We start from the raw sequence: 22,721 nt of genomic DNA on the forward strand, positions 1-22,721 counted from the left end.
TTTCATTCACAGCCTTTTCACTTTCGAAATTATCTTGCTTAGTTAACAATTATATGTAAGTTTCCTGAGGTGGGGAATCTTATATGTAAGTTTCCTGAGGTGGGGAATCGTAAGGTGTCGTTCACCAAACTACCCATAAAAGTCTAGAACAGTGCCCGGCATAAGAGCATCTTGATAAATAATTTTTTTAATCAACAAAGACAGGCTATACAATCCAGCCTCTCAGAATCGCCAGGCTCCGCCCCCTCCTCCCCGCCCCCCCCCGCAACCACTTCCGCCCATGGCTCGGGCCCCAGACTTTCTAGGAGAAGTTCTCTGCGCAGGCGCCCTGCGGTCGCGGAGCTGTCTGGGTAAAAATGGATGCTCACGATCTCTTTCGCCGGCTTGGCGTGGGGGCCAAATTCGACGTGAGACGTTTCTCGGCGGACGCGGCGCGATTCCAGGTACTGTGCGCAGAGCAACAAGTCTGAGTAACAGAGAAGGCGCAGGAGCCCGAAAATGATCTGGCTACTGGTAGAGCCGGCACGCGGAGGCCGTGGCCTGGTCGTGAGGCATTTCCCTTCTTTTTGCGTTGGGTTCGAGCGCAGACCTATCCGGTCAAGTCCTGCCTTCCGAGTGAACTCTTACTCCTCTTTTATAGTCTTAGGTGGGCCTGGCACGGAAACCCTTGCCCCCTCACCGGTTTCTAGTTTATTCAGAGCACAATTAGAATCCTTTCAAAAGTAGCTATTTCTCCAAAACTGTTGGAAAGGGATTTCAAAAACAGAATTAACCCAAAATGAAGAGAACAGTTTCTTTCACTGTAGTCTACCCAGGTTGGCTTGCCGTGCGTATAGCTTTAATGGGCATGGGTCTTTTTATTCCCACAACCTCATGGCGTGTAAAGTTACCTATGAGAAGAGTGATTTAGAAATGGGGAATCTTACATAGGGAAGTGGCGGGTGAATGATAAGCCAGGAGAAGTTAGTTGGGGCCCGATTATGGAAAATCTTAAGTATCAACCTTGTCATTGGGCGACACGTGTGTTTCACCTTTCTCTGGCCGTATGGTGTTAGTTAAGAGTCTGAACTCGAGACAGATTTTTGGGGTCCAAATACTTTTGAGGCCTTGGTCAAGTTGTTTGACCTCCAAATGCCGAGAATTTTTTCATTGGTAATATCGCTGTTTACCTCTTACCGTTGTTGAAGGCTGAGGTAATTTAATATATACAAACATGCTTAGAAATCTGCCTGACAGCATATAGATGTTATGCTGATAAGCATATATGTGTTAACTGCTATTGTGATTGTTATTACTGTTAAAAGGTCAGGAAAGTTGTCATCTTGTGTTCTATTTGCCCAAAACACACTTGTCAGTTCAACAAACACCTTTCACCCTTGGTGAAAGGGTAAAAAAAAGATGGTGAGTTATTATACCCACATCCTTACTTGCCAATACTGCTTGGGTGAAAGCAATGTCAGTCGGTTAGATTGCTTTTTAATTTTTTTGGGTTTTAGGTAGGAAAAAGGAAATATGACTTTGATTCTTCAGAGGTGCTGCAGGGACTGGACTTCTTTGGAAACAAGAAGTCTGTCCCAGGTGAGTTTGGAGCATCAAGAACTCGTCAGGAGCTTCAAGATGAAGAGAAAAAAGAAAGCCTAACTGAAAGGAAGAGGGAGCAGAACAAAAAAAAGAGGAAGATGATGACTTCAGGTTAGTTCTTGGTTTCTTTTTTTCCTTCTTTATTATTTTTTTTTCAGTTACAAAAATATTAATACAGGCTTAAGGTCAGATAATATACTGTCATTCCATTAGTTAATGGCATTCAGGTTGTTTCCAGGTATTTCCCATTACAGATATTGTTACAATAAAGATACTTGTGGAGGGCCTTAGATATTTGTGGTTCATTGGTTGAGCCTCCGACTCTTGATTTCGGGCTGAGATTATAATCCCAGGGTTGTGGGATTGAGCTCCAAGTTGGACTCCCCACTGAGTGTGGAGCCTGCTTAAGATTCTTTCTCTCTCTGCCCCTTTCCCCCTGCTCACTCACACTCTCTTTCTCTCTCCAAACAAACAAAAAAAAATACTTGTACATATATCCTTTTGTCCTGTTATTTCTTTTTTTTTTTTTAAAGTAAAAATTTAAATAAATGTTTATTTACTTATTTTTGAGGGTGGGGAGGGGCAGAGAGAGAGGGAGAGAGAATCCCAAGCAAGCTCCACACTGTCAGCTGTCAGTGCAGAGCCTGACTTGGGGCTTGAATTAACGAACCTAGAGATCATGACCTGAGCCAAAATCAAGAGTCCTCAAAGGACTGAGCTACCCAGGTGCTCCATAGGTCCTGTTATTTCTGTAATTAGCATCCCAAAAGTGGAATCACTGGCTGAAAGAGTATGCTCACTTCTTTCTCTAAACATATACTGAAAAATGACTTCCCACACCCTTGTCAATGCTGGATACTACTGGTCTTAAATTCTTTGTCAATCTAATGAATTAAACTTTTTTTTGTTTACATTTTCTTGATAACTGGTGAGGTTGAGCATTTTTTTATGCTTTAGTGGATATTTACATTTCAACATTTGTGAACCATCTGTTCTTACTCTTTGCCTATTTTTCATAGGTTTTTTTTTTCTGTACTGTATCTTCTTCGTTATAGCTGTTAAGTTTCCTAGCTATTTACCTTTTTCAATAAAATCCTTATACATGGTTTTTAAAAGTTATACAGTGGTTAGAAGTAAATCTTCTTCTCATTCTTCTATTTCTAGTCCCCTATTTCTCCAGAGGCAACCACTATTAATCATTTTCTTATGTATTTTTGTAAAGATATATATTCATTATAATTATACTTCCTTTTATTACCTGAATAATAGCATACTGTATATGTTATTCTAGTCTGAACCCTTCCTCCTCCTACACTTTGTTAAAACAACAACAACATATTTTGGAGATTGTTTGCAACCAGTAGGAATTGCACTGCCTTTCTCATTTTAACAAAATAGTATCCCATTGTACATTCCATAATCAATTTAACAAATTCCTTTGTGATGGACATTTAGTTTGTTTCCTCACTTTTGCTATTATCGTGTTGGCAATAAATGCCATTCCACTTATCTTTGTGTGTATGTGGGGGTTATATCTGATAAATTCTTAGAAAAGAAATTTCAGGGGCACCTGGGTGGCTCAGTTGGTTAAGCGTTTGACTCTTGATTTCGACTCAGGTCATGATCTCATGTTCCTGAGATGGAGCCCCACGTTGGGCTGTTGGGCTCTGTGCTGAGTGTAGAGCCTGCTTGGAATTCTCTCCCCCAGCCCCTCCCCTGCTTGTATGCACTGGCAATCTCTTTCTTTTTCTCTCTGTCTCTCTCTCTCTCTCAAACTCAAAATAAATAAACATTAAAAGAAAAAGAAATGGAATTTCAAATAGATTAACAAATTTGTTAATCTATTGTTAATTTCAAATAGATTAACAAATTTGTTAGTAGATTAACAAATAGATTTAAATTTAGGTATTTTGGAATTGTCCACCAGAAACATTGTATCAACAGGAAGTCCACTGCTGTGTTCATTGAATCATACTATAGGGTATGCCATTACACATTGTAGGGATGTTATTACATAATTGACTTGACAAGTCCTTGTATAAGGACATTTACTTTGTTTCCACAGTTTTGCTGTTACAGTGTTATAATAAAAGTCATTTTACTTCCCTGGCTGCAAAGCTTCCACCAACATTAGTTAAAAGAAAAAAAAAAAATGACCAGCCACAAATTTGGGAAAAGGATTCAAATGTTAAGCAACCAGAAATATAACTTAGCACATATGTGGCATAGTACAGAGTGGTGTGGCACACCATGTTTTTGTTTTTGTTTTTGTTTGAGAAAGAGAGAAAGCACATGCACACATGTGTGGAAGAGGGACAGAGGTAGAGAGTCTCAATCCTACTACCTTAAGATCATGACCTGAGCCAAAATCAAGAGTCAGACGCTCAACTGACTGAGGCACCTGGGTGCCCCATGGCATATCATGCTTTGATTGTTCAACTAAATATTTTCTCCCTAAAATGATAATGTAGAATCAATGTAAAACAAACTCAGTTAAAATTCCAGTAGGCTTTTTGGGTAGAAATTGACAAAGGAATTAAAAAAAAAAAAAGTTAGACATACACCTACCATATGATGCACGTATTTCACTCCAAGAATTTACCTAAGAGAAAGGAAAGCCTATGTCCTCACGAAGACTTGTACACGCATGTTCACAGCAGCTTTATTTTCAGTAGCTAAAAACTGGAAATGACCCAAATGTCCTTCAATAGGTGAAGGATAAACAATTTGTATATCCATACAATGGAATGCTACGTATAAGTAAAAAAGTTAACTATTGATACATGCTCAACATGGATGAATCTCAAAATAACTATTCTGAGTGAAAGAAGCCAGACTAAATTGAGCATATACTACATGATTCCATTTATATAAAATTCCAGAAAAAGCAAATTATTCTCAGTGCAGGCTCTGCACTGTCAGCACAGAGCCCAACACGGGGCTCAAACCCATGAACCGTGAGATCATGACCTGAGCAGAAATCAAGAGTCGGACATTCAACCGACTAAGCTACCCAGGCGCCTCTCAAATTTATACTTCAAATAAATGCAATTTATTGTATGTCAATTGTGCCTCAGTGAAGTGAAAAAATTTTAAAAGAAATATCAGAAGTGGTCTTGCTTGTTGTTCTTAGAATTTTTAAGGTTATTCTTACATATTTATTTTGCCACGTGAACTTTATTTTTTTTTTACGTTTATTTTTGAGAGGCAGAGAGAGCTCAAGCTGGGGAGGGGCAGAGAGAGCGAGGGAGACACAGAATCCGAAGCAGACTCCAGGGTCTGAGCTGTCAGCACAGAGCCCGACACAGGGCTCGAACTCATGAATCATGAGATCATGACCTGAGCAGAAGTCAGACACTCAACTGACTGAGCCACCCAGGTGTCTGCCACATGAATTTTAAAGTCAGCTAGTCTGGTTTCCAAAACAATCCTGTCATGACTTTTCGTTAAACTAATTTTAGTTATAGTGAGAATTGCTATCTTTATATTACAGTAGTCCTTACTATGCTGTGTTCATTGCTATTATATTTTCTTTCATATTTTCATATGAAATATTTTCTTTCATAGTATTTATTTTCTAACTGGTTACATACAGAAAAACTGGTTGTCTCATTGAAATCTCTCTTAAAATTTTTTAAATGTTTTTATTTATTTGGAGACAGAGCAAGAGGGGGAGGGTCAGAGAGGGGGGCAGGGAGAGAATCCCAAGCAGGCTCCAAGTTGTCAATGCAGAGCCCCATGTGGGGCTCAATCTCAGGGACCATGAGATCATGACTTGGGCTGATATCAAAAGTCAGACACTTAACTGACTGAGCCACAGAGGCGCCCCTGGAATCTGTTATTTAAGTATTTTCAATTTGATCTCTTGTTGTTTTCAAGTATACAGTCATCTACATATTACACAGCTGAAATAACTTCAGAGCTCTGATTTTACCAACAGAGAACTTGCCTCTCCGTTTCCAATTTTTATACCTCTTATTACTTTCTTTTCTCTAGTTGTATTAGCTAGTGCTTTACTTTAGTGTGAAGCTATGGCCTGTTTGCTACACTCAAGAATGTTGCACTTAAGGGGCGCCTAGGTGGCTCAGTTGGTTAAGGATCTGACTTCGACTCAGGTCATGATATCACAGTTCATGGGTTCTAGCCTCACATTGGTCTCTGTGCTGACAGCTCAGAGCCTGGAGCCTGCTTTGGATCCTCTGTCTCCCTCTCTCTCTCTGCCCTTCCCTGCTCATGTTCACTCTCTCTCTCTCAAAAATAAATAAACATTAAGAAAAAAAAGGATGTTGCATTTAAAATCTTTTAATTTTTTGATATATATTTTAGAAATTACTTCTCAAGAAGAAGGTTCTATACAGTGGATATCATCTGTGGAAGCAAAAATTGAAGATAAAAAAATTAAAAGAGAAAATAAACTAACTTCAGGGAAGTTGGAGAATCTCAGAAAAGAAAAGGTTAGAAAAATGTCTTAGCCCCAGTTGATCTTCTGACATAGTGAATTTTCCCTTGTCCTTGGAGTGTTCTGTTGGTAAAAGTGAATACAGTATGTGTGTATACACACATACACACTATTCTTATATAGTATACTATATTTATATACTACATACTATGTAATTTCTTGACCTGTTCAAATTTCAAGATTGATAATGTATTTGGAATGAATCTTTTTAAATTTCATATCCCCTTTGATAAACAAAATTTTCCCCCTTTCTAATCTTTGTTAAGCTGGTTTAGAAAGATTTCCTCTGACAGGGATTTGAGAGTTAGAAATCTTAAGAAACCTATTTTATACCTTGGGACTAGGGGGAGTAGAATACAGAAAAAACAACAAATATATCATTGTCATGTCTGTTGCACGCCTGCCATGTTACAGATGGAGAATATTGTTCAGCTCACTTCAGGAACCCAGAATCCAGAATTTGGCTCTCTATCAGAGAATGGAAAATAAACCAAATCAACACTCTAGACTCTGTTTTTGTCCCAGTTTTAATAAGTAGAGTTTAGAATAAATCATCAAAAAGCATTGGCACTTGTGTGGTTAAGTGGCATATAAAGAAAAATACTAGATGGATTCAATTTCTGCCTTCTAGAAGCTTATATAAAATTACAAGTTAATAATTATCATGGTAGCATATTAATATGAATAACACATTACTCATGGTATTGACACATTAATATGAAGAAAGTGGATGGATGGGTTTTATTGTTATGAAGGTCTTCTGTCTATGAAAGAGCATGAAATATATCTAGTATCTGTATGCTTTAGTGCTTGGAATTTCACCAAAAAGTTTCATGCTACTAAAGCTTATCCTGGAAACTGTTACTGTTGCTTTATAACATAAAGTATATGACCATAGTTATGGTGACCCCTTTCTTTCACTTTTCAGATAAACTTCTTCCGGAATAAACACAAAATTCATGTCCAAGGAACTGATCTTCCTGACCCAATTGCTACATTTCAGCAACTTGACCAGGAATATAAAATCAATTCTCGACTACTTCAGAACATTCTAGATGCAGGCTTCCAGATGCCTACACCAATCCAAATGCAAGCCATTCCAGTTATGCTGCATGTGAGTATGAAGGTCTATGATGCCTCTAACATTCCTTCCTCTGTGTATTAGCTCATTCTCTTCCATATTTGAAGTTTTCCTTTCTACCTTATCTCCCCCTGTTGAAATCCTCCCTTTACTTTTAAGGTCCATCTCAAACGTCTGTGCCACCATATCACTATAATTCGATGTGATCTTTTTCTTTTACCAACCCTGTTTCCTCTACCACCAGTTCTCCAAGGTATTCAGTGTGTTCTTTTTCTTACCACATTTATCTTACACTTTACTCTATGTTTATACTAATTATGTTTACCTTTTGCATTTTTCTAGAGTGTAAACCCTCTGAGGATAAGGACTGTTCTGTTTATTCATCCCTGATTAATTTATAATTCCCAGGAACTATTTGTGAAATATAGAATTCTTGTACAGCCTGACTTTTTTTTTCCCAATACTTTTTGCTATTGAAGTATACTTTATATATTAAAATGCATACATTGTAAGTTCACGGTTCAGTGAATTCCAACAAGGCATACCCTATGTAACTGTCACCCCAGTGGGGATGTGTAACATTTCTGTTGCTCCAGAAAATTCTGTGCCCTTTCCATTCAGTCCTCACTCCTGCCCAGAGGTAACCACTGTTCTAGTTTCTATTGCATGTATATTAGTTTTGCCTCTTTTAGAATGTCATATAGGTGGTATCGTCCATTATTTATTTTTATTTTTTTTATCTCTGGTTTCTTTCACTCTGCATAGATTGTTTTTGAGATTTATCCATGTTGCATTGATCAGTAATTTGTGAGTAGAATTCTGTTGTTTGAAAATACCACAATTTGTTTATCTACTGGTTGATAGAGGTATGGATTAATTTAAGAGTTTTGGAAATGAAATTTTTCTGAGGTTTCTTTTTGTACTAACGAGAGCTGACTTTTCCCCCCGCATGTAGCCAAGATGGCCTTTGGTTCTGGTAGCCAAAAGATATGTGTTACCTTTTCATCCATACTTGTCTTTTCTGTTTTCTTTGGGAACTGAAGTGAGAGTACTTTTGAATGATATAGACTCACATTATAGTAAATTTGCTTCTAATTTTCATTTAAGATTATTTCTGTTGCAACTTAAAGCTTTAAAATCATAGTGACTTTTTGAAGACTGTCACATAAATTACTGTCACTCAGGATATTGCCAGTTTTTATTTATTACCTTCAGCCATTCTGTTATTTATTAAAACCTTCGCTATGGAGGGGCGTCTGGGTGGCTCAGCTGGTTAAGTGTCCGGCTCTTAATTTTCAGGTCAGGTCATGATTTCATGGTTCATGAGATCAAGCCACGAGTTGAGCTCTGTGCTGATGGCATGGAGCCTGCTTAGGATTCTCTCTCTGCCTCTCCCCCCACACTCACTTGCTAACTCGCTCTCTCTTAAAATAAATAAATAAACTTAAAAAAAAAAAAAAAAACCATCTTCCCTAGGGATTGAGCAATACTGATATTGGGAGAAAAGTTGGTTTTAGAATTTTGCTTTGATAAGAGTTTATGCAAAAGAAAAATTGAAGTAATGGAAATACTTGAGGTTTTGAATTATCTTTGGATTTTAGTTATCCATATTCTTTACCCAATTCAAATGGAATTTGGTGGCAATGCTCAGAAACTCCACTGGGGCACTGGTGGATGATGTTAGAAAAGCAAATGTGGGAAAAGTTAGATTAGCAGTGGGAATATGAATGACTGCATTCATTATGATTATTTTATTATTTCTGTGGCTGGTTGCATTACTTAACCACGCTCTGAAAAGTTTATGTACTTATATGTAATATGCCTTGTTTTTAGGGTCGAGAACTTCTGGCTTCTGCTCCTACTGGATCTGGAAAGACTTTGGCTTTTAGCATTCCCATTTTGATGCAACTAAAACAACCCACAAATAAAGGCTTCAGAGCCCTGATTATATCACCAACACGAGAACTTGCCAACCAGGTATGACTTGTAGCTTTGAAAGAGGATGGGTTTGGTGTTTGCTTCAGTCATTTCTTTTATGAGGGTAATAAAAAGATCTCAAAAAGAGTAAGGTCCTTGTTTTTTGGCATGGGCAAGTATTCTGTACAGGCACTCTATTCTGTATCTTACTGTTCATAGGCAAGTTTTTTGTCTTTTTATGATCTAAAACAACGATTTTAACATTAATGATTCTTTGGTAAATACTCTAAGACCTTTTAAGCTTAGGCTACGGTAATATATAGTTCCTCTCTAAAATGTATTTTTCTCACCTAGATGAATGAAACCTCATCTCAGGTTTGAGAGGAAAAAAAAAAAAAAACATACAGTGACCTGTTCTACCCTTCCAATGTGCTTAGTAGAAAATACATGCCAAGCATGAAATAGTTTTATAATAGCACTATGTTCTAAAAACAGTACATAGCAGATTAGAAAATGCCGAGATTCCAGGTTAATGTACATGTTATTATGGGTTTAATTTCCCACATTGAGTATAGGGTTTACTTAAATAAATAAAACTTTAAGATAAATAAATAACTTATTCATGGGTTGGTAATAGATTTATTTTAATAATGTAAACAAGACAATACATCTCATTTAAGTATCTTAGCAGCTAATGTTTTTATCATTTTCCATTTTAGATTCACCGAGAGTTAGTAAAAATCTCTGAGGGAACAGGATTCAGGATACACATGATACACAAAGCAGCAGTGGCAGCCAAGAAATTTGGACCTAAATCATCTAAGAAGTTTGGTAAGGGATTCGTGTTTGAGCTGTAGAGCATGCAAGGGACTTGCAAATTACAGATACTCTGTCACCTAAGAGTTCTTAAAAATGTAGGCATGCACACAATCAGTTTGGTTTTTAGAGAAGCTAAAAGAGATCTCCCCGTTCCCACTCAGTAGTTATATAAATATATACCAGTGATTCTCAACCAGAGGCAATTTTGCCCCCACCCACCTTCCACCCCAGGGACATTTGGCAATATCTGGAGACACTTTAAGTTGTCAGAACTGGGGTGCTACTAACCTGTGGTAGGTAGAGGCCAGGGATGCTGTTAAACATCTTGCAATGCACAAGACTGTCCCCTACAACAAAACATTATCTGGACCATAATGTCAGTAGTGCTAAGGCTGAGAAACCCTGCCTTATATTATTGATTTTTAATCTGCCATGGAAATACTCTGCAGGTAAGAATGGCTCACATCCCTACCCTTGTATCAGTCAGAAAACCAGCTTTTACCTGTCTCTCATCTTGAGCTTCTAAGTAAAATTTCATTTAAAGAAAGGATTTTTCTGAAAAACAAAATGAAGTATTTGAAAATAACACTGTTGGGTTATAGTGTTCTTGCTTCTTAGAAGTTGAGTAGGCAGATCAAATATAAAAGGAGAGTAAGCATAATTTGTGCTATCATGGATTAAAAAAATATATATGTTAGTTTACAAATAAGAAAGAACTTGTGTTGGTGTAGTAAGATAGCGAGTATAACCTCCCCCTCCTCTCCCCTCTTCAGGTTATTCACTGAAATTCAGGAGACTTAATTCCCTAGTTTGAGGGAGATGAATCTTGCTTTCACAATCTGTACTATTTGTTTCTCCTATAGATATTCTTGTGACTACTCCAAATCGACTAATCTACTTATTAAAGCAGGATCCTCCAGGAATAGATTTAACAAGGTACAGATAACATTTTAATCTCTCTTATGTGTATTTTCACTTGGTTGATTATATTTTGTCCTTGATTGCTTGTATTATTGCCTTTTGGAGCTTGCAATCTACCAACTTCTAGTCAGTGTTTGTGCTGAGAACAATGGTTTTTATTAAACACAGGAAAATAACTGTCTGGTCTAGAAGAAAGTTACAGATTCTGATAAGCAGTTAGTACAGAATTCCCTTAGATGTTTTCATAGCTTTCAGCAGTGGTGATGGAGTTTATAAGGTCTATATGAAGCTCTGTTGTTGCTATTGGGACCTCCTTTCTTTGAGGCTAACAGAATAGAACACTACTTTATGTTTATCTTGTTTTTACCTTTTTCTGGTATGATGTGTGGATCTGAGAAGGAGCATAATGGTTTGACTTCTTGTGTCCCCACAATTTAGTGAAGCGTCTTAGATCTTCCAGTTCAATACCCACAAATTGTGTTGTTATTTCTTAGTGTTGAGTGGCTGGTGGTAGATGAATCAGACAAACTGTTTGAAGATGGCAAAACTGGGTTCAGAGACCAGCTGGCTTCCATTTTCCTGGCCTGCACATCCCATAAGGTCAGAAGAGCTATGTTCAGTGCGACTTTTGCATATGATGTGGAGCAGTGGTGCAAACTCAACCTGGACAATGTCATCACTGTATCCATTGGAGCAAGGTAATTGTTCTTCTGTGTTATCCACTGATTTTTGTTTTTTTAATACAAGTCCTTTCTTTTTTAGATTCAAGGAGATAGGTTTGGCCTTAGATTAATAACAGGGAAAGTTTTACTGAATTCTTTAAAGTCAAGATTGATTAAGCATTTTCTATTTTAGAATAATCCAAGGGGAGATTCTCAAGTTGTCATGTTAGTATTTCTGTCATTCAGTTGATTTTTCCCATCCACAAAGCATGACCTGAGTTCTGTAGCCACCCAGGGGATTTAGTTTCTTGGATGGCTTAATTAAGTAGGACGACAGAGGAGAAAGCTGATATTACCTAGCCCCTTGATTTATAATTCCTTTAAAAAAAATACTTGGGGGAGCATTTTATGCTAAGTGAATGTGCACTAGTAGAAAAAAGTTGTAGGAAATTATAGCCACTTGATAGAATATTGTGCAACCTAAGAAATGATAAGTATGAAAATTATTATGAAAAAGTTCTTTATAATACCATATTAAGTAAAAAAAAAAAAAAAAAAAAGCCAAATGGGACAATAAAAAATACCCTGCCTACTTTAAACTTAAAACTTCTGTTATATAAAAAGAAAGTAGGGGCACCTGGGTGGCTCTGTCAGTTGAACGTCCGGCTCTTGGTTTCAGCTCAGGTCATGATCTCACAGTTTGTAGTTCAAGCCCGGCATTGGGCTGTGCAGTGACTTCCCAGAGCCTGCTTGGGATTCTTGGTCTCCCTCTCTCTTTGGCCCTCCCCCACTCTTGCACAAAATAACTCTTTCTCTCTCAAAATAAGTAAACTTGAGAAAAAAAAAGAAAGCAGAACAAATTCACCATAAATATAAAGGCAGACAACAGAAGGGAAAAAATATTTATGACATAGTGTAATGTACTACAGCATCCTACAATGTTTATAAAGCCTTAAGATACCTCCCCCCCAACTGTCTACTAAAAAACTCTTGCTAATCATTAAGAAAAAAAGCTCAGACAAGTAATAACGACCTTAAAATTGTTCTAATTATTTGATCCAGTAATTTTATTTTTAGAATTTTTTTGTAATGAAATGCATGAAAATTTATGACCAGACTACAAAAACATGTCAAAATTTATTCTAAAATGGTAGAATTATGGACAATTGGTTGTTTATTTTTGATTGAGAGAGAGAGACAGAGTGCAAGCAGGGGAGGGGCAGAGAGAGAGAGAGGGAGACACAGAATCTGAAGCAGGTTCCAGGCTCTGAGCTGTCAGCACAGAGCCCAACGCGGGGCTCAAACTCACGAATCATGATATCATGACCTGAGCCAAAGTTGGACGCTTAACTGACTGAGCCACCCAGGTGCCCCAAATTTTCTTTAGATAACATTTATAGTTAGAATAAAACATTTAAAAATAACTTTGGGGCACCTGGATGGCTCAGTTGGAAGATTGTGCGACTCTTGATCTCGGGGTTGTGAGTTCAAGTCCCCCCTTGGGTATAGGGTTTATTTTGTCTTCAGATTAAGGTATAAATAATTAAATGCTTATATTGACAATGGAAAGGTTGATTCTTTGGGGGTTATATGTAAGTTTTTTCATTTATTTAGAATTCACGCTGTGGGGAAACAAAAATTGGTTCTTGCAATCTTCAAGGTATGTTTTCCTTTCAGGAATTCTGCAGTAGAGACTGTAGAACAAGAGCTTCTCTTTGTTGGGTCTGAGACTGGGAAGCTTCTGGCCATGAGAGAACTTGTTAAAAAGGTATATTTGGATTATCTTCTTGAATTTGGACGAAACTCATCAAGTCTTAGATGACTGGTGGGAGGCTGAGCACTATTCCTATATCATATTAGTAATCCAGTGGTAAATTTGTAAGCACATTAGGTCAACTGTTGTCCCAAAGCTGGGAGGCTCACCACTTAGAATATGCTAAGTTTTCTGATCCAGGTCAGGGTGGGCTAGGAAAAGACCTACCTCCTGCCCTGAAAGCCTCTTTTTTCCACATCTTCCACATCTGTATTGGCTCCCTTCATCTCCCGCCATCCTTCTGCTGGTTTCTCATAGAACTGGAGCACTGTAGAACGAGTAGGACACTGAGTACAGTTTTCTGTTTTTATCCCTTCAGTAAGTATTGAGTAGAAGCCATAGTTAAAAAGTTAACTATGAGGGGTCAGGGCAGGGAATAATAAAACAAATAGAAATCCTAAGCCCTGCCCTTAGAATTTGTTCTTTTTTAGGGGATAAAAGAAATATACTTGTGTAAGATAGTTTGCAATAAAAGTGTCATAAAAGGGTTTTTCTTAAAAAAAATTTTTTTTCCTAACGTTTATTTATTATTGAGAGGCAGAGAGAGACAGAGTATGAGCATGGGGGCGCAGAGAGAGGAGGAGACACAGAATCTGAAACAGGCTTCAGGCTCTGAGCCGTCACCACAGAGCCCGATGTGGGGCTTAAACTCACAAACTGCGAGATCCTGACTTGAGCCAAAGTCGGACGCTCAACCGACTGAGCCACCCAGGTGCCCCATAAAAGCATTTTTCTTAAGCATCCCTGTAGTCTTCCTGGGGCCAAGAGGGAGAGTTGAATTGGTTGGGGATAGCCTTATGGAGGAAATGCTACTACTGTGGGCCTTGAAGGATCTGTGAGATAAAAGGGTGGGGGAAGTTAGTGGTTGGAGAAGTAGCTAGAGCAAAGTCTAAGCAGTGCACGTGAACACAGTGGATTTGGGAGACTCATGAAGAGGTCACCTGTCTAAGGCAAAGAGTTTAAGGTGAGAATTGAAGATCAAGTTGGACAGGAAAGTAGGGGTCACCTTAAGAGAAACCACCAGACATTTTAAGGAAATGAATTTTAAGGAAAATTACTTAAACAGTGACTAAAAGTAAGGAAACCAATTAGTACGTTGTTAAATTAGGCTGCTTAGAGATGAGGAGGAAATAAATGAGGGAAATGAGGGTGACAGCCTCAGTGGTGGAAAATTAAGAGTAGTTGGAGGATGAAAGGGAAAGGCGTTTGCAAGTACCTAGTGACTATAGAAGGGGTGAAGAGCTTCAACTTTGGAGCCAGACTACCTGGACTGGAATTCTCACTTTAGGCAAATTAGCCTCATGCCTTTGTCATGTATAAAATGGAAATAATAATATTTCCCTCAGGGAATAGTTTTAGTATTAATGAGTTAATATAAATATAGCGCTTACAATAGTGCTTGGCACATGATGCTTGTGCATTAGTTTCATCAATATTCTTAAAGATATCATTTGGCTCTAGGAAATTTAAGGTTTTCCACATGGATACTCAACCTATAGATTATACATCAGGGATCTCTAGCCATGTCTGGTCCTTAGGAAGTCTGTAAACCCTCTGATGATATGTCAGATTTTGTGTGAATGCATGGTTGCCTATTAGAAAGCTTCATAGCCTCGGTAGATTCCAAAAGGGGAGTTTGTGAACCAAAGTAAAAAGGTTAAGCCCTGGGGCGCCTGGGTGGCTTGGTCGGTTAAGCATCCAACTTTGGCTCAGGTCATGATCTCACGGTCCGTGAGTTCGAACCCCGCATCAGGCTCTGTGCTGACAGCTCAGAGCCTGGAGCCTATTTCAGATTCTGCGTCTCCCTCTCTCTCTGTCCCTCCCCTGTTCATGCTCTGTCTCTCTCTGTCTCAAAAATAAATAAACGTTAAAAAAAAAAATTAAAAAAAAAAAAGGCTAAGCCCTAATACAGCAGTTGAAAATATAGAAAGCTGGTTTGAAAGAGACATGGGGTTTGATGATAGAAATGTAAACATCTGGTTAGAGCTGGTAGTTGATAACAGATTCTGTCTAACATAATAAGATAGCGGTTATATTGAGAGACCGGAGAACCAAAGACTAAGCTTTGGAGGAATACCCACAATTAGGATAAACAATGAATTAAAAAGAGAGTTAATACATTTTAGCAGAATTTAAAAATCTCTGAGGCACAGAAGCCAAGAGATGATTGTTTTAAGGAGTGGGCATCTATCATTGTAAAAGAGTAAAGGGGATTAATTAGATATTATTGGAATTGGCAAGATGAAATAAGAGTTCAAGCTGAGAATGGATGGTGAAGAAGATGGAAGCAGGTGTAGACCACTGATCTGAGAAATTGGCAATAAAAAGTGCATTAAATTGAATTTGGTGCTTTTATGAACTAAAATCATATGAAATACTGTGATTTTATTCTTGATTATGGGTTATATGTGCTGATTTTTGCCTTTCTTTTAGGGTTTCAACCCACCCGTTCTTGTTTTTGTTCAGTCCATTGAAAGGGCTAAAGAACTATTTCATGAGCTCATATATGAAGGTATAAATGTGGATGTTATTCATGCTGAGAGAACACAGCAACAGGTAAAGCCAAATGTGTACTTTGAAAATGATAAAGAACGACTAAATTTTAAAATATTGGCATGAAATTTATGAAGTACTTGTTTTCTGTTCCCAGAGTGGTACTAAAACATATAACACGTGTTTTATTAAACAGAGAGATAACACAGTCCACAGCTTCAGAGCTGGAAAAATCTGGGTTCTTATTTGTACAGCCTTGCTGGCCAGAGGGATTGATTTTAAAGGTGTGAACTTGGTGATCAACTATGACTTTCCAACCAGCTCAGTGGAATATATCCACAGGATCGGTGAGTTGTGTCTCCTGTCCCCACCCCTGCCACCACCGTTGGGCACCACTCATTTTAATGCCTCCTGTTCTCTTCTAATGTGCTTATTTTTTTAGTGCTCATTTTAGTGAAAAGCCAGGGCCTTATATGTAAATCTTGAAGTTCCCTTTCCCCAGAAAAGTGTTTTTATGGTCTGATTTTTTTTTTTCCTTAGGTCGAACTGGAAGAGCAGGGCATAAAGGAAAAGCTGTTACATTTTTCACTGAGGATGATAAGCCATTATTAAGAAGGTAAATTAGGAAAAATAACTTAGTATTAAGATGGCAAGATCACTTCATAAGTATATGCACACACAATTAACAGATAATTACAAGATGGTCAGGTCCCAAATTCTGTTATGGTGTTAGTCAACCAGATTTTAGCCATGACCAAGGGAAAAATGATCAAAGGGCCTTGATTTTGCCTATCCATTATTAGATTTTGGAAGTACTCATAACGGAATGTTCGTTGTTAAATTTCAGACTCAGGATTCTCCCAATAGCCATTGGTTAATATTACTTATAATTTAATAGTGAGGTTTTTGGTTTAGTGAATAAAGTTAACCCCTGAATCTTGTCATCCCAGTCAAAATTATTCCTTAACCATGGTGCATCCTTCCCTTTAATCTTAGGGGCATATGGAATTTTATGTTTAGTCCTAGGAAAAACTATTTTAGTAACATATTCCAGTATTATTCAGTTGCAGCCCCTTGAAGCCTGGGTAACATAAGATATACTTTTAGAACCTTGGGTCTTAATTTAGCCCATCATCATAGATTTTAAAATAAAAGCGGTTTCCTACATTTTAGCTGCCTACAGTGAATTTAGACTCACGATAATTGATAGCACTTCACATTTCTAAGAAATGAGTTATGGCCAAAGGCAGTTTGTACTTTGATCTGTTCAATTTGTGCCTTCTGAACCTTGGCTCTGGCAGCCTTGGATTCACTTTGAGCAGACTTTTCACAAGTTCATGTGTAGAGTAGTATATTCCAACAGCCTAGATTGATCTACAGTCTCCTCAGTAACTCCAAGCATGTGAATATGATGACCTCCATATCAACATAACTATGCCTCTCAGTTTTCCATCTGGGAAATGGGGATAATGATAGTATTTCATTAGTAAAGGGTTGTTGTGTATGTTGAATAAGTTATTATATATGTGAAAAGCCTAAGATAATGCCAAGTGCATAGGTAAGCACTAGTATCTAATAAATTGAAGCTTGTGCCTTCTTTAGTTCGTGCCTCATCCAGGATCGGGTTTAGTAGCTTTTTAGGGCTTGATAAATGTTGAGGAGAAATAGCTGCTAGATAAAATTCCTCATCGTCACATGGATTTCAGTCCTGCAGATAGTTCTAATTCAGTGTGATTACATCTGGTGGTAATTTACAGCAGAACACTATACTACATTAGTTTTTTTTGTGTAGTTTTAGTTCCTCTTGAGTTGCACAGAGGATTTAATGCATAAGCATCACTTTAATGCTTTATGGGTTTATACAGATTTATGCTTATGGGTTCCTTTTTCAGTGTTGCCAATGTTATACAGCAGGCCGGATGTCCTGTACCAGAATACATAAAGGGTTTCCAAAAACTACCAAGGTACAGTCTTGAATTTACCTAGATCTTCTCCCTCTCTTTCTCTCTCTCTGTATGCATTCTTGCTTTCACACTCTTACAATTACAGTTCTAGCAATACTACTACTTTTAGAAATTTTAAAATAAAAGTTAATTCCTTTTTAATATCTGTGAATGTTATATCTTCTTCCCTTGTCAGTTTTTTCATTCTTGAAATATTAAGTATTCAGATTTTTAAAAAATTATTCAATGTAAGTGACGAAATATGCTTAGAATTCATTTTAGTTCATAGCACTAATAGAAAACAGTTGCTCAAAATCAAACTGTAATGCTTGTTGGCACAGGCTATAAGTGTGACACAGGACATATTTTAATCATAATCAGTGGCTTTTTAAGAAATTGAATTTATCATCCCTTTGGGTTACCTCTCTAAATGCTATTAGGTAATTTGGCATTTTAAAGTGGATACAGTGTCATCATAAACCCGTAAGTAGATTAAAAAGTGAATTTTTATGATCAAGAATCAAAACCAGTTTTAGCTTTAGCTATTTTTGATTAAGTTCCACTGAATTTAATTCTTTCCTCTCTTTGTAACTTTCAGCAAACAAAAGAAAAAGATGATTAAGAAGCCATTGGAAAGGGAGAGCATTAGTACAACTCCAAAATATTTCTTAGAAAAAGCTAAGAATAAACAGTAAGTATATGATGAGAAAAGTTGCTGTTCGACTCTGTCATATAGTAGGCGCTATTTTTCCTTAGGATAAATTTTTTGAGGTAGAATTGATAGGTTCAGTCTGTTATATAGAATGTGATGAAAGTAATACATCTTAGGTTGCCTGTGATTTGGGAACTTGGATGATTCAATCTTGGAATTTTTCTGTATTTGTATATTAATAATCGGGTTTTTTCTATCTTTGAAAGTATGATTTCAGTTCACTTTGAATTAGGATTGCACTGCCCACCACCTCCACACAGCCTACACCAGGACATTTTGCTGAGGCAGTTAGGGCTATTGACTCACATTGATGGAGTCGTCCCTGAAGCTCTCTATTCAGGCAGGATTTCAGTATGATCTTAGGCTTATGCTGAAGCATACTGTAACACCTCTAAAAAGTATGCTTTGGGTAAATTTGTAGTGGTTTAGCTGAGTTTTATGAGGATGTTAAAGCATTGATTTTTTTTGGCACACACAAGACTACCTTTTGATAGGGGTAGTCAAAACCATGCTAATCAATCCTACTCTTTATTGAAGGAAAATGACACTTCAAATTCTGCTGGTACCAGTTAATATATAATATATATAAAATGTAGGCATTTACCAAGTACCTTTTCTCCTGCCAGGTGCTTGCGTAAATGAATGATTATAAAATGAGGCTCCTTTCCTAGAGTTAGGGAAAGGAGATTAGTATACATGAAAAAAATTAGAGAATAATTAAAAAAAAAATTTTTTTTAACGTGTATTTATTTTTGAGACAGAGAGAGACAGAGCATGAATGGGGGAGGGTCACAGAGAGAGGGAGACACAGAATCTGAAACAGGCTCCAGGCTCTGAGCTGTCGGCACAGAGCCCAACGCGGGGCTCGAACCCACGGACCGTGAGATCATGACCTGAGCCAAAGTCGGACGCTTAACCGACCGAGCCACCCAGGCGCCCCTAGAGAATAATTTTTAAATAAAAGTTTAGAGATGAGAAATATTTTGAATTGGTGTCATTACAAAAAGCTTCAAGGAGGTAGAACTGTCTTTAAGGACAGGTAACATTTAGGCCATATAAAAGAGACAGGCATGAAAACTGGCATTGCACTTTCCTTCTAAGTCTTACTTGACATTTTGTATTGACTATGAGAAAGTGATGTTTGGTTCAAGTATATAGAGTGAACACAGTGTCCCAAAGTTTTAGTGAAGTTTTAAGCTTTAATAACTTGGTAAAAATAAATGCTACAAACTTACAAAAGTGTCATTTGAAAACTTAAAACATTTTGTTTGTACTTATTTTTGTTAATTCTTAATATGTTTTTAAATTTTTTTGTGACAGCAGTTCTGGGTAACACTTAAACCAGTGGATTGGTAGAAACAGTCACCCTGCTTGGCCACCTTGGTCACCTAACCTGTCTTGTTAGACGTTTTCTTGTGGTGGGCTGTATCATAACTGTTGTGTATGCATCAGAACCTTATTCTTTGAGTGATCTTAAAGCAAGAATTAGAAATGTAATCTCTTCAGGCACTGAGCAGCAGCTGATGAAAGTTTTAACAAGTCAGAAATCAACTGGAGTATAAGATGCTGGCTATGTTGAATGTTAATTAGAAACTTCAGTATTTTAAAGAATTATACTTTGTTGATTTTTTAAGTTTGTAGCATTTACACTTGAGGTGTTAAAGCTTCAAGCTGTGCTTTGAGACTTTGAGGACACTTGGTATAAATCTCATCATTGCAGCCCCCCATGTACAATGCTATGGCTGTCTCCATTGTCCTTACATTTAAAAGCCATCCTTCATAGAGCATGTAAACAACACCTGATCTGACCCTTGCTCACCTTTTTGGTGTTTCTTTAATGACCCTAGACCCAACACTAGATGTTCCTTTAATGACCCTACCCACACCTTGCTGATAACTCTGAAATTCATATCTTCAGGCCCAGCTTTCCATATCAACCTGAATCCTGTTGCCTAGTGGACCTGACTTTAGTCCCTATAAACTCAATCTGGTATAGTGGAGGGAAAAATTGGATTTGGAGTCAGAAGAACTGTCTCTAATACCACCTGTTCTTGGGGTATTAGTGACTTTGGACAAGTCACTTATCCCTATGTCTGATGGAAATAAGTATGTAAATCATTGCCAACTCTGCTACTCAAGGTTGGTTGAGGATTAAATGAGTTAGTATACATCCAGGAGCTTTGCATTACTAAACTATAGTATGAAAACATTGGTTATCTTCTCAAAACTTTTTTCCTTTTTCTTTGTTAAACACCTAATTGATGGGATTCATCAAACTCTAAAATCAGATAGTCAGGGTTCATATTTAACGTTAATTACCAGTGTGTGATAATCAGCAAGTTAACCCCTTTGCCTCATAAAATAAGGGTAATAATCGAATCTTTTTCATAAGTTTGGGAGATTATCTGAGTTGATACATATGAAGCACTTATAGCAGTATCTAGCTCTTAATCAATGTGAACCCTTATTAGGCCACAGTCAGGCTGTCTTTTATACCATGTTGTAGTGTGGTTTCCTGTGATGTTCTGTCTTACTTAGGGGGTTGTGGTTTTCTAAAGGGCAAAAACCACATCTAATGCATCCTTGTGTTCCTAGTGCCTCATGTACTTGATTATACAGTAGGCTTCAGGAAACGTTTATTAAACTGGCAGAGTTTTAGACAGTACGTATATCTGGAATGTTAGATTCAACTTTCTTTAATTTTCTTGTCACAGGAAAAAGGTCACTGGTCAGAACAGCAAGAAGAAAGTAACTCTTGAAGACAAAAGTTAAAAACCAACTTTCTAAAAGACTTTATCAGAAATGGAGTTTAATGATCCCAGCATGAATGTTGTTTTCATGGAATACTTCAAATCCTGTAATCACCTGTAACATTTGAAAGCAACTACAAGAACATGGGACTGATGAAAAATGATCCTAAACTATCAATGCATCATGTCAAATTTCAATCTGTAGGTGACTTTTAACTGATTACACAATGGAAATAACATTCATTGACATTTCTGCGGTTTGAATCCAGAGAGATACTTCTTATAGAAGAACAAAAGCTTATGCTAAAATTAACACCCAAATGTGGTGAACTCTTAAGGATTTTTCCCTTCAAGTATGAAGGAAGGTGTGATGTATGCTGTGGAGAGTCATCTGGAACCAGATTTAAAAGTAAAGCCTTGAGGGGCGCCTGGGTGGCTCAGTCGGTTAAACGTCCGACTTCGGCTCAGGTCATGATCTCACGGTCCGTGAGTTCGAGCCCCGCGTCGGGCTCTGTGCTGACAGCTCAGAGCCTGGAGCCTGCTTCAGATTCTGTGTCTCCCTCTCTCTCTGACCTTCCCCCGTTCATGCTCTGTCTCTCTCTGTCTCAAAAATAAATAAACATTAAAAAAAAAAAAAAGTAAAGCCTTGAGACTGAATGCCCCTTTCTACCACCACCACCCATTCCACCGTCACTTTTTGAGGAGGGGAGGGTGCTGGACAAGAAGCAGCACAGGCTGTCTACCAAGATTAAACCATCTACTGCTCTCTTTATTTTACTATTTCTTACTTTGTTGATGGCCTTTTGTGGCATGAGCCACAACAAACAGCCTCTTCTGTGGCTGATTATTCAAGTTTCCTAGGATTTTAAATTCTTTGGTCTATTAAATATCCTTCTACCTCATTGGTAAAATAGCTTATACCTTACTTGTCATAGTGTTGCAACTGCGAGATTATGGTCAGCCTCTCCCTTTCTTTCTTCCATTTTCTATCACTTAATCATGCCCTTTCCTGTCTCTTTCCATTCAAGATTACTTTGCTCGAAAACTGATAAACACTTTATCCTGATAAGGAAGAATGTTCCTGTTACTTGATATACCTGTGGCTGCATTCTCTTACAGCTTGTCTTTCCTGAGGTTTTATGGCCCTGTATCCATTTAGTAAACAGGTCTCTGCCAAAGCTAAAGAATTAAGGTTATATAGTGATGGAGACTATTCACTCTTAGCAGATTTTTCTTAGTTGCTAGTTTTGTACAGCTGGAATAAAAAATCAACTCCATACATGTGAAGTACTTAGAGTGGCATCTGAGAAGATTGCTAGTTATTATCAGTACTACTACAGTACTATAATTTAAATAATCTTAGCTTAGTAGCATTTGAATTACACTTAATAATTTCCTTTATTGTCAGCCTTTTACTCGAAAGTCAGAACAGGTAGATTCCAACTTGAGTATTTTAAATGAGACAAATTGTTCACCTTCAGAATTTATGTAAATGGAGACCATTTGCTATAAGGTGCAAAAAAATAACTTACAAGCATGTGATTTTTCTCTGTTCTTGCAAACACATCCT

At 37.5% G+C, this 22,721-nt stretch overlaps 1 protein-coding gene across 1 annotated transcript; it reads left to right on the forward strand.

Annotated features, from left to right (window-relative positions):
* The first annotated feature begins 331 nt into the window (after positions 1–331).
* DDX52 (DExD-box helicase 52) lies at positions 332–21,758 on the forward strand. The gene is made up of 15 exons (XM_030296150.2): positions 332–443; positions 1,497–1,692; positions 5,908–6,035; positions 6,969–7,154; positions 8,955–9,098; positions 9,758–9,869; positions 10,721–10,793; positions 11,273–11,476; positions 13,118–13,208; positions 15,687–15,809; positions 15,943–16,093; positions 16,287–16,362; positions 17,639–17,710; positions 18,288–18,380; positions 21,116–21,758. Exons 1-15 carry the CDS (start codon positions 357–359, stop codon positions 21,171–21,173), a joined length of 1,794 nt encoding a protein of 597 aa, XP_030152010.1. The 5' UTR covers positions 332–356; the 3' UTR covers positions 21,174–21,758.
* Positions 21,759–22,721: the final 963 nt, after the last annotated feature.

This window comes from Lynx canadensis, chromosome E1, assembly GCF_007474595.2.
Source record: "Lynx canadensis isolate LIC74 chromosome E1, mLynCan4.pri.v2, whole genome shotgun sequence".
In the NCBI taxonomy this organism is placed as follows: Eukaryota; Metazoa; Chordata; class Mammalia; order Carnivora; family Felidae; genus Lynx; species Lynx canadensis.